At 38.2% G+C, this 13,358-nt stretch overlaps 1 protein-coding gene across 2 annotated transcripts in view; it reads left to right on the forward strand.

Moving 5' to 3' along the window:
* Positions 1 to 7,083: 7,083 nt before the first annotated feature.
* LOC106083296 (inactive dipeptidyl peptidase 10) overlaps positions 7,084 to 13,358 on the forward strand; it is a 161,484-nt gene continuing 155,209 nt past the window's right edge. For both annotated transcript variants that reach the window (XM_013246262.2, XM_013246334.2), the window contains exon 1: positions 7,084 to 8,189. Coding sequence is in view for 1 of the 2 variants with exons in the window: in XM_013246334.2 (XP_013101788.2) it covers positions 8,166 to 8,189 (24 nt within the window). In the remaining variant the exon portion in view is untranslated. The remainder of the gene's footprint in view (positions 8,190 to 13,358) is intronic.

Raw genomic sequence — 13,358 nt, forward strand, 5'->3', positions numbered from 1 at the left:
CATTAGTCAAATGCAATATTAGTTTATTTGAAAGCAGAAACTGACAACCTCCAAAATACAAAACACATTTTATTATACCCATCATAGAATGGAGGAATGATTATTTCGTCATTCCGTTTGTAACACCTCAAAATATTCATCTAAGACCCCTTAGGTATACATATATATTCCTGATCGTTATGAAATTTTAAGTCGATCTAGATGTCCGTATATCAAAAGCACGTTAACTTTCGAAGGAGTGAAGCCAAGCGCTTGAAATTTTGCCTAAGTACTTCTTATTAACGTAGGTCGGTTGGGATTGTAAATGGGCCAATTCGGTCCACTTTTAGTAATAGCTCGCATATAAACCGATATCCCGAATATAATTCTTGAGGCTTGAGAGGAAGCGATTCTTATTATAGCATATAAATATCCAATGGGGATTTACTGTTATGACCTTGCATTGTCCTTTTTTAGTTTCTGCCTATAAAGAGAATTTGTTCAAATAAGTTGGGGTATACTAATTTTGTCATTGTGTTTGTAACTCTTCGTCTAAGGCCCCATAAAGTATATATATTCTTGATCGTCATGACATTTTAAGTCGATCGAACCATGTCCGTCCGTGTGTCCGTCAGTCCGCCACTCCGTCTGTCTATCGAAAGCACGAAGGAGTAAAGCTAGCCGCTTGAAATTTTGCACAAATACCTCTTATTAGTGTAGGTCGGTTGGGATTGTAAATATAACCCATTTATAAACCGATCTTGGATCTTGGCTTCTTCAGCCTCTATAGGGCGCAATTCTTATCCGATTTGGCTGAAATTTTGCACGATGTGTTAAGTTATGACTTCCAACAACTGTGCTAAGTGTGGCTTAAATCGGTCCATAACCTGATATGGCTGCCATATAAACCGATCTTTAATCTTGATTTCTTGAGCCACTAGAGGGCGCAAATCTCATCCGATTTGGCTGAAATTTCGCATGACGTGTTTTGTTATGACTTCTAACAACTATTCCAAATACGGATCTGGGATCTTGACTTCTTAAGCTTTCAAAGGGCGCAATTCAGTTCAATTATGATCCGAATCTGACCATAACTTGATATATTGCAGCTATATCAAGTTTTGGTTTGATTCGGTTATGGCAATTTTTTTCTTTTACCCTTTGTTTGCCTAAAAAGAGACATCGGGAAAAGAACTCGAAAAATGCGATCTATGGTGGACTCGATTCGACGTTTTAACTCGATCTAGCCATTTCCGTCCGCCTGTCTGTCGCTCCGTCTGTCCGTCCGTCTGTCTGTCTGTCTGTCTGTCCGTCCGTCTGTCCGTCCGTCCATCCGTCTGTCTGTCCTTCCCTCTGTCTGTCCGTCCATCTTTCGGTCTGTCCGCCCGTCCGTCTGTCTATGTCTATGTCTATGGTAGGTTGTAATACAGTCGCTTATGACCAGTTTTTGTGTTTGGTCTATTTGTATTTTTTGGCCACTTTGAGTTTTTGTGGCCAGGTTTATCTGTGCGCAACAGCCGACACGTGTGTCTATTTCAAAAGGAATCCTTGCCATCCCGCCTCGGTGATGGTCTGGTTTGGCCCGGTCGGTCATTGCTTTGTCTCTTTGTTTTGAGTGTAAATCTCCGAAATGTATTTTGAAATCATAAAAAATCCTCTTGTGTATGTTTTGACTTAAGATTTTGTGTGTCTTTCAGGTTTGCTCTGAATGCTGGTCTCGCACAAACGTTAAGTAATGGCTATGGTTATGGCGATTTTGATGCTGATGTTGCCATTTCTCAACATGTGGCATTATGTGTCTTAAACAAATAACAGAATATGCTAAAACCTGACAAAAGGATAACATGGCAGGATTACAGCAGAAATCAAATATATATTTGTGCAACTTATCCATGGCTAATGGCAAAAGAACGATAGACAAAGAGACAAACACCAGGGCAAACCAAACAAACGAATAAATACGGACAAGAGCCCTTCTGTGTATTTGCTTAGCTCTACGAACTCATTCGATTTCCTACCTTCCACCATTCTACTTTCAACCTCATGTTGGGCAATAGGTTGTGTGAGAATATTGGGGTGAAGCAGAATAAAAGGGAAGTCAAAGTATACTAAAATGAAGCATTAATTAATGTTATCATTAGAATGATGCAAAGACTATTATGTTAGCTTTGCTCGGATGACATGAACACTGTTTACGAAATTGGGTGAGTTAAAACCCATTAAAAATCTCTAAATTTCCAAAAATCTGCAAAAAATCCCTTAAGTTTTTTTTATGAACATTACACCCCAATAAACCTACTTGAAATAAATCTTTTACCAACACATATTTATATATACATAAATGCAAGATTTAAAATGAAAATGGAAAATGAAGACAAACCCGAAATATTTATTCATCAACGGATTAAAAACTCAAGTGTTGGCTTTCCTCAAATGTCAACATGATACACAAAGTGCTGAACTACAGTTTGCTGAATGTAAAAACAAACACAAATTTATTATAAATTATTCCGTTATTTGCCTTAGGTTCTCGTTTAACAGAGGAGAAAGCCCCCTCAAATGTCATCTAATCAAAGTGAAATTAAGTCCATTACATTTCTTTAAACAAAACACAGCAGCTACTTCAACACTCACACACACATACTTAGGGGTACTCAGAGCATAAAGAGGGAATGCGAAAAATCAACACGTTGCCCTTTTGGACTATCGCAAAGAATGACAAAAACCCCAAAGAATAAATGAAAGAGAGTGACAGATAACTCATACTCACATTAGGATGCTAAACGACCAAAGCTCGTTGTAGTCATACTCGACTCTAATACGAGATGTTTATGAGCAGCATTATGCTCTCAATATTCCCAGCTGCTCACTGACACAAAAGCACATGGCACGTAGTATACCTATGACTTGATGGTCTGTTGTATTTTCATGGTTTGCCTGTTTATGTCACAGATAGTGAACGCTGTCCTCCTCTCACACTCTTGTCCTGTGTCACACACAATATCCACGTGCATATGAAAATACCGCCATATCACATTTGACAAAGAATGCCAAACAAACAAACAAACAGCCAGACATACAGTGAAGGACTTACAAGCGACCGACTTCGTGAACACAATCATAGTTTACACAGTGATAAGCTGTTGTTGTTGTTTATGTCGTCAGTGTTTTTATACTCGTGCTGTTATAAAGGGGTGGCTTAAGTAAGAGGTGGGTGAAAGTTGTTGTAGTTCTCTTGGTGCTGGCTTCTCAAGGGGAGGTGTATTTTGTGTTTGTTTGTTTCGTTTACAGTGTTGTTCTTGCAGTGCTTCAACAAGTTCAACAAGAATGCGTGACTAAAAGTTATTTCTGCAGCTTTTTGCTTTGATTTCTTTATTCCCCTAAAGGAGGCGATGTTGAACTAACATACCAATGATATATGTACACATGTTGTATGTATGTATGCATGCTAGTGTTGGAATGTCACACACACACTTTCAGTTTTGGAGAGCGTGTATTGTGTATTTGCTCTAAAATATTTTTCCTGTTAATCTTCTTGTTTGTGTATTGGGTCAACTTGCCTCAGGTGATGATGGTAAGGATATTTTTTTATCCCTATAAGTCGAGATTAAATGAGAGCATAAGATACGGGAGAGAAATCTCTCTGGAAAATAAGGGCAATTTAATTCTGCAGATACAGTTGGGGACAAAAAATAATATATAAAATAAGTTCAAAAAACAAAAAATGTAAAACAAAACGAAACCAAATAAATTAAAATAATGTATATAAAACCAGTAAGGAAAGGCAAAAGTCGGCCGGTGATGACTGTATAATACCCTACACCTAGCCTATCAGTACAAAGTGGGAGCTATATTTAAATCGGCCGGACTTAATATTGGGAAACCACCACCATCGATTCTGCTAAACATTTTTACAAACTTAATTTAGTTGAGGGGCATAATTTTATTCTACATACAAAACTTCTCTCAAACCAGCAAAATTTAAAGCTTCTAGGAACCGAACAACGATGATCGAGAGACGGGTTTATATGGGAGCTATATCACGTTATAGACTCATTTGGACCGTACTTTGCACAATTGTTGAAAGTCGTAACAGAACACCGCATGCAAAATTTCATCCAAATCGGACAAAAATTGGGACTTGTAAAGACTCAAGAAGTCAAATCGGGAGATCGGTTTATATGGAAGCTATATCTGGTTATAAACCGATATGGACTTTACTTATCATAGTTGTTGAAAGTCGTAACAGAACACCGCATGCAAAATTTCAGCCAAATCGGACAAAAATTGAAATCGGATTTTTCATATAGTCGGCGTTGACAAATTTTTTCACAGCTTGTGACTCGGTAATTGCATTCTTTTTTCTGTCAGTTATCTGCTGTTACTTTTAGCTTGCTTTAGAAAAAAAGTGTAAAAAAGTATATTTGATTAAAGTTCATTCTAAGTTTTATTAAAAATGCACTTACTTTCTTTTAAAAAATCCGCAATTACTTTTTGGGCAACCCAATATAACATCTTCATTTACAGTGGTCACCAATGGGAGTGGCGATAAAATGTCCCCCTGTGGCGTGCTTTGTGCCACTTTCTCCCTTATATTTATGTCAAAGGACACCCAATATATACGCCTGTTCCTTAGCATATGATTTATACAGTCTATTAGGATCGGTCCAACCGGTATTGGTCTAAGGATTGGATGTCGGTCCGCACATTGTTTAAAGGCCTCTCGATGTCAATGCATACCGCCAGTGTGTATATTTAGTCATCGAAGGATTCTTCTATTTTATGAACAGGTCGGTGGAGACTGCCATGTACGAGTCATGGCAGTCTCCACCGACCTTCCCTTGACATAGGCATGCTGTTTGTATTTGAACACTTTGCTGGGTGTCCTACTCTTTATCATGGTATCCACAATACGTTCCAAGGTTTTGAGTAGAAAGGACATAAGGCTTATACAGACTTATAAGTCTTTGGTGTAGCATAACTTGTCTTGCCGGCCTTGGGTATAAATACCACCTTGGCCTTCCTCTAAGCTTTTGGAGTATATGCAAGCCAGATAGTATGCCTTTTTCTGTAGTAACGCCGGAAATATTCCATCAGGTCCGGGTGACTTAAATGGTTTGAAGCTCCTCAAGGCTTCCTTGACCATCTTGGCGGCGTCTTGAGCTGTGTGTAAAACCTATTCCAATAAAATTAATCTTTGTTACGACGAGCTCTGAGTATCTTTATTCATGATCGGTCTACGTTTGCTATTGAAGAGATTTCTTTGGTATACGATGTCATCACCACCATACGATGGTACCAGATAATGAATTTTAATACCACATTCGAAAACCTTTTATTTGAGTCGCATATTATCACAATGGTCTAATATGCACATTTGGAAACATTTTGGCTTGGGGCGGCCCCCTTAGTAATTTCACCCAAATTTTAATATTCGATAATCATATGCATACTCTACTCTCGAATACCTTTCATTGGAGACTAGGTCTACTTTTGGTTTTGGGTGGTTTTGGGCTTGGGACGTTTCCCTACATACTTGGATCCAATTTGTAATATCATATTCTCACGCTACTCTCGAATGCTTTTCATTGGGGTCCTATATTGTCCCGATCGGTCCACTTTTTTTTGGGCACTACTCTTGGGCCTACGCCCTAATTACTTGGATCCAGTTCGAATTCTACTTACGAAAACCCTCAGACACCAAGGAATACATTTTTATGTGAAATTTGTACTCTACTTTTAAACGCCTTTCATTTGAAATCCATATTACCCAAAGCGGTAAAATTGTCCTGTTGGTTGTTGTTTTTAGCGGTGGGGACCCCCCCGACACTTAGGGTGGCATTTTTTTGCCAAGTTCGTACTCTACTCATAAATTCATTTCATTTGATACCCATATTGTCCCAATCGATAAATATGTGCGTTCTGGCGGGTTTTGGGATGGGGCGTCCCCCCAGGTTATTTGACCCCTAACTTTTTTACTAATTCCATATTTTTGGGGTACCATAAGGTGGGATACAAAATCGCTGCATCCATCTCCGAGATCTGGAGCTTTTGAAAATGTATGAAGGTGGGAGGGTCAGCTCCAGGTATATCGAATGTGAAAATGTAATGAAAATAGGTTCAGCCATACTTGAGTCTATACGGAACAGACAAACAAAGCGCAACAAAGTTGTTGGAAGTCATAACAGAACACTATGTACAAAATTTCAGCCAAATTGGACAAAAAATTGCGGCTTGTAGGGCCTCAAGAAGTCAAATCGGGAGATCGGTTTATATGTGAGCTGTATCCAAATCTAAACCAATATGGACAATTTGCAATCCCCAACGACCTACATCAATATAAGTATCTCGGCAAAATATCAAGTGGCTAGCACTTCGCTTTCGACCGCTATTGTGATTTCGACAGACGGACGGACGTACTAATTTCGACTCAGAATGTCGACACGATCAATAATATATATACTTTATGGGTACCTAGATCAATATTTCGAGGTGTTTCAAACGGAATGGCTAAATTAGTATACCCCCAACCTATGGTTGTGAGTATAAAAAAAATTATAGTCTATAATTCCTTTCAAACTATAAATACAATAAGTAAATTTATAATTATAAATTATATATATATATTTCTTATTTCTGAGTTTTTAATGTGTGGTTTCAATAATTATCTCTAAATTGTTAAATTCTTCTGCTTCCACTTTAGTTTTTTAAATGCTACAAAAAAATAAAATTTTACTCTTTTCGCCAATAGTCAACATGGCAACTCCGTAAGTTTGCCTTTCTCTCCTTTATAAACAATAAACTTTGCTAATATTCTCTTTTACTCTTTGGCACACACAAACACACTGGTGCACTTGTAAGCTAAAACACCACACGCTGAGTGTCTAACATGGAGTTTTGTTATTGTATGATTTTCCACCAAAATAAGCACAGCAAAAGGGAGATGCTCTCGCTTGCTCTCTCTTGGTGTATAGGCTTTGCTGTTACGCTCACATGCATTGTTGATTAATGAGAGCATGGCAGAGATACGTAATGTGTAGAAACAATTTTTCCAGGGGGTATTTTATCTTCAACAAATCTCGCAAATTTTTCAGTTTCATCTGAGACGTGCGGTTAAACGGTCGATAAAGAGAATAAAATAGCAGCAGGAATTGAAAAAATAGTAATAAATTAAACAAACAAAACGCTATCCATAAAAAGCTAAAAAAAAGAAATTTAAATAAAATAAAAGAAGAAGAGCATGAAAAGAGTATTCCTCTAGGAAAACCACGCTATTGCAAGTTCCCACATCAATGTCACAGTGAAAGAAAAAAAAAAATCATAGCAAGTGAATCAAAGTGCTTCCCCAGAGATCTAAGAAACCTTTGGCTAAAACAAAGTTCACAAAGATAAAAAGAAGGAAAGAAAGAACCCCATAAATATTTTGAAAAAGAAAAATAAAAAATAAACAGAACTCTGTGCCATCTAACTGAAATTGTGTGTATGAGTGTTATCATTTCAGCAAGGCCCGCAGTGTTGGTTAAAGGCTTACGGGACACACCATTTGCAGCATTTGTGTATATTTATCGCACTGCTTGGAAGCTTGGTGTGTGAGAGCACATGCCTTTGTTAATGGGACACAATGAAAACGCTTTTTTATGAATAAACCCCCCTCAAAAAAAAAAAAAAGAAACAAAACGAAAAAATACAAATACCAGAAATCCTTTGAGCTTCTGCACTCTCCCTGAAGTTGGCCCATGTCCCTAGGAGGTTGCAAAACAAACCAAAAAAATAAAAACGGTAAAACAAAGCAGGAAAACCTTTGAGGTTTTAACTAACGCACATATGTTAAAGTAAATACTTTGTATGTGTACACGATTTCCTTTCCTTTTTGTGATTTTAATCAACTCGAGCAAATAAACCATAGAATTTTGTTGGTCTAAACTAAGGCTAATTGTTATTTGGCTGGAATACAACAGCAGAACACCTGTGTGGGACCATTGCCTAGCAGTGAATTGTGTTGTTAATTGAATTCCACTGCAGGGTTTTGATCAAAGTAAAGCCAAGCCAAGCCAGGCATTATACAAAACACACCAACTTCCGTTTCCGGTTGACACTGCTACTCTCAGCAGCAGTTATTGCTGTATCGCATAACGCCAAAGGCTCAGAGGGCCTTAGAATTGGATTCCACAGCCACATATCAGAGAATGACACGCGTAAGGCGCATTGTGGTAAGTTAATATGATAGGGCTTAGATAGCATTTCCACCCTAAAGAAAAACAACAAAAAAAACAAAAATGTCGCAAACAAATATTCACCAAAAAAAAGACACATAAAACAAAAGCAAACACACACCCTCCAAGAAAAGAAAAACCAAACAAAAATTGCTAACAAAACAATGGCATTTCGTATAACAGTTAATTACAATAACAAACACAAACAGGATTTCCTTAACACCCGCTCCCTTTCCAAAACACTCCTGCCACCCGCAGGGCATTAATGCGACAAAACTAAATAAATAAGCACATGTACTACACACCAAAAAAAAAAAAAAACAAATATAAGACAAAATTTCTATACATAGACCTACTTGCGAACATTTTGTATAAACATGAAATTAATACTAATATACTAACACACATGTAGCTACATACATACATACATACATATATGTTTATAAACACATATTCTCATCTAAATGATGAGAATAAACAAAATGATTGCTTTTTAGTTTTGTGTGACTAGTTTAAGTGTTTTTTTTTCTGTGAGTTATGTTTTTTGCATTGAAGACTATCCCAAGGAATATTGTTGTGTCCCTTTTTTTTGTCAATATATAAACCTAGAACTTGTGAATATCTGTGAATAATTTCCCCTCTAATAAATTCTAAAGTTTGACAAGTTTTGTATATACATGTATATGTTTGTATTATGTTTTTTTTTTTGATATTGATATAAAGATTGACAAAAGAAATTTTGAAACTGAAAAAGTTTGGCAAAAGTCATAGGAAGTTAGTTGGTAGTCTTGTTGAAAATTTGAATTTTTCACAGACAAAAGCACTAGGCGAAAGGGAATGAGGTTGACCTCTGTATCTTGCAGGGTGAAATGGATGAAATTTGACACGTCAGGGTAAGGATAAGGAAAAATCTACTTTTAATAGGAAATTAATATGATTAATCAATAATGAAGTTAGAAAATGGCTAACAGATTATTTGGGAATTACATTTTCAAGCCATTTTTTTTTATAACCCACCACCGAAGGATGGGGTATATTCATTTTGAGATTCCGTCGCAACACATCGCAATATCCATTTCCGACCCTATAAAGTATATATTCTTGATCAGCGTAAAAATCTAAGACGATCTAGCCATGTCTCCGTCTGTCCGTCCGTGCGTCTGTCTGTTGAAATCATGCTACAATTTTTAAAAATTGATATATTGGCCTGAAACTTTGCACAGATTCTTTTTTTGTCCATAGGCAGGTTAAGTTCGGGGATGGGCTATATCGGACTATATCTTGATATAGCCCCCATATAGACCGATCCGCCGATTTAGGGCCATAGGCCCATAAAAGCCACATTTATTATCCGATTTTGCTGAAATTTGGGACAGTGAGTTGTGTTAGGTCCTCCGATATCCTTCTTTAATTTGGCTCAGATCGGTCCAGATTTGGATATAGCTGCCAGAAAGACCGATCTTGCGATTTAAGGTTGTGAGCCAATAAAAGGCGCATTTATTGTCCGATTTCGCCGAAATTTGGGACAGTGAGTAAAGTTAGGCCCCTCGATATCTTTCTGCAATATAGCTCAGATCGGTCCAGATTTGGATGTAGCTGCCATATAGAGCGATCTCTCGATATAAAGTTTTGGGCCCATAAAAGGCGCATTTATTGTCCGATTTAGCCAAAATTTGAGACTGTGAGTTGCGTTAGGCTCTTCGACAACTTTCTGCAATTTGGCCCAGATCGGTTCAGATTTGGATATAGATGCCATATAGACCGATATCTCGATTTTATGTCTTGGCCCCATAAAGAAACATCTATAATCCGATTTCACTTAAATTTGGCACATTGATTTATGTTAGGCTTTTCGACATCCGTGTTGTATATAGTTCAGATCGCTTGAATATGGCTACAAAACGACCAATATTTTGTTCTACAAAATTTAACATTGACTAGTACTTATTAGACAATGAGTGAATGTCCGTGCCGAATTTGGTCCAAATCGGACCATATTTCGATAAAGCTGCTATGGGGGCATTAATTATGCATTTTTCACCGGATTATGACGAAAGGTGGTTTACATATACAGCCGAGGTGGTGGGTATCCAAAGTTTGGCCCGGCCGAACTTAACACCTTTTTACTTGTTTTACCCGTGGTCTAGTTGGCAGTACTGACTTTTGCAGTTTTTCGAAATTGAATTTTTATCTCTTAAGTCAACTTTAAATTAAACGTGAAATTCAGTTTGGATTCCAAGGTTGAAATTTCGATTATTTAAACGATATATTGGCGTATATACCGCTGCGATTGGCAATGCTTGTTTTAAGGCATGGAATTTTAATTTAGAATTATATTCAATATATAAATGTCTTGGAACGAATTCTGCCGTGAAGTTCGGAAAGAAATTTCAGATCTTTATCACTACTAAACTTAAAACGGACAGAACTCAATAATATGAGTATTTTGACTGTTTCTTAATTGAATAAAAAAATTGCAAATGTTGCCCATGAACATTCCACTAAGGAACAGGGGCAAACATGGAATACTTTTGGGTAAAATTTGCGGATGAGGGCATCTTGATAAGAGCGGGTTAATTTTTTAAGCGACAAAGGGCTGTTAATATCGTTATCTAGGAAGATTTGTAAGAAAATTTGTCAAAGAAACCATTGGTCCAGGATAAAAATCGAGCTTGCGGTTTTTTATGACAAAGTCCGTCCGCCGGTTGGTATCTTCATATGGGAGCTATATCCAAATCTGAACCGATTTTGGTGAAATTTATCAGAGGCTTTCAGATGGGTAGTAGAGAACAATCTCAATCAAGTATCGAGAAAATCGGTGGAAAATTGTGTTACTACGTCCTTATATGTGGCACTTCTAGACCAGGAATGGAAGTGGAAATTACGGAGGATATATACAAAGTAGTCAAGCGGATCACGAAGGCCCTGTATGGCACGTTTGTGTCAGCATGTCCTAGTGCAAAGCCAAGGGGCAAACAGCGACCGCCATTGTGAACCCCAGAGCTGGTTAGTCCAAGAAAGGACTGCAGACAACTCTTCAACAGAGCAAAAGCCACAAGAACACTACACGATTGGGACATCTATAAGGCTGAGCTAAGAAAATATAAGGGCGAGCTTAGAAAGGCAAATGCAGGGTAGAATTCTGCAGCTCCGTGGAGGATACATGTGAGGCCTCTAGGCTAAGGAAGATTCTGTTCTTGAGACCTATTACGGTTGGGTATACTCAGAAGTCTAGTGAGGAAACACTAGAACTACTCGTTGATACACATTTGCCGGGAAATTTTCCAACTGACAATGTGGCGCCAGAAGAGTTTGTCACCTGGAATGCATTCTTCGAAGTCTTTTAGAGAAACTGTGTCTGAGACGAAAATCCTTTGGGTGATAAGAAGTTTCGACTCCTTTAAGTTGCCAGGCCCTGATGATGTATCACCTGTTGAATTACACGCTGTGTCTGATAGACTGGTTCCCTGGCTTAGGGAGATATACTCTGCTTGTATCAGAATGTCATATATACCTGTGGGATGGAGGGACACGAAGGTCATTTTCATTCCGAAAGCAGGAAAACCCTACCACACGAAGGCGAAAAATTTTCGTCCCATTAGTTTATCATCCTTTATGCTGAAGACTCTTGAGAGGTTCATAGAAATATATCTTAGAACAAAGATCTCTGTAGATTGTCTGTCGCTGCAGCAGCATGCATATAGTAAAGGCAAATACACTGAAACGCCCTTCACAACCAAGTCGGCTACATAGAGGGTTCTCTCGCTGTCAAGAAATATACAATGGTAGCATTTCTTAACATTGAGGGTGCTTTAAATAATGTTAAACCGACGTCAATCATGAAGGAGTTTCTAGGCATCAGCTCTACCGTAAGAAAGTTTAATAATAACATACTAACTAAAAGTTGCATTACGGTAGACTTGGGATCTATAGATCTAAAAAGATGGGTCACCAGAGAAACGACTCAATGAGGCCTACTGTCTCCTCAACTTTGGAATATAGCCATTAACAATATATTATTGTCTCTGGCAGGAGAAGGTGTAAAAGTTGTCGTGTATGCTGATGCCGTGGCAATTGCGGTTAGGGGAAAATTTCCTAGCACTCTAAGAGATATACTTCAGGAAGCTCTACTTGCAGCAAAGTGGGCAACCGATAGTGGTCTAGGTATAAATCCGTGCAAGACGGAAATAGTTCTGCAGGAGATACAAGTTGCCTACAGTGGAATCTATCTCCTTGGGAGGAGAGAATGTTCCATTTACAGAAAGCGCAAAATTCCTGGGTGTTTTGCTGGACAGGAAATTCAATTTCAAATCCAACATTTTGGTAAAGACAGGAAAGGCAACTCTTGCCCTTTACACCTGTAGGTAGGCATTGGCAAAATTTGGGGGTATAGACCGCGTGTCATGAATTGGGTATATACTGCAGTTGTCAGGCCTATAATGCTAAACGGTGTGCTGGTCTGGTGGACGGCTCTTCAAAGTCCACCTATTGCTCGATACTTAACCGTTTCCAAAGGATGGCTTGTTTGTGCATCACAGCCACACTGAGGACGACACCATCTGATGTACTGAATTTAATGCTACATCTTATGCCTCTACCAAAATGGTTCTAGGTGTAACTTTGTTAAATTAACAATAATTGCCATGTATACTTTGTGCCCAAATAAATTTCTAAAACATAACATCCTCCGTGGCGCAGAGGTTAGCATATCGCTAAACGCCTGAGTTCAAATCCTGGCGAGACCATCATAAAATTTTCAGCGGTGGTTAGTCCCTCCTAATGCTGGCGACAATTGTGAGGTACTATGCCATATCAAAAACTTCTTCTCAAAAGAGGTGTCACACTGCGGTACGCCATCCGGACTCGGCTATAAAAAGGAGGTCCCTTATCATTGAGCTTAAACTTGAATCGGACTGCACTCATTGATATGTGAGAAGTTTGCCCCTGGATTCCTTAATGGAATGTTCATGGGCAAATTTGCATTTGCAACATCCTCCGATAGATGCCAAAAATACGCTTTTTTCAATTATGGACGCTTTTGCGGCACATGTTATCGTTAACCGATCGTCATTATATTTCGCATTTCGCTTATTTGGATCAATGGGAAATAAATGTAGGTTACGAGTGTGAGTTAAAAAAGAAACACGTTTTGTTTGTTTGGGACAC

This window comes from Stomoxys calcitrans, chromosome 3 (assembly GCF_963082655.1).
Source record: "Stomoxys calcitrans chromosome 3, idStoCalc2.1, whole genome shotgun sequence".
NCBI classification, from domain to species: Eukaryota; Metazoa; Arthropoda; class Insecta; order Diptera; family Muscidae; genus Stomoxys; species Stomoxys calcitrans.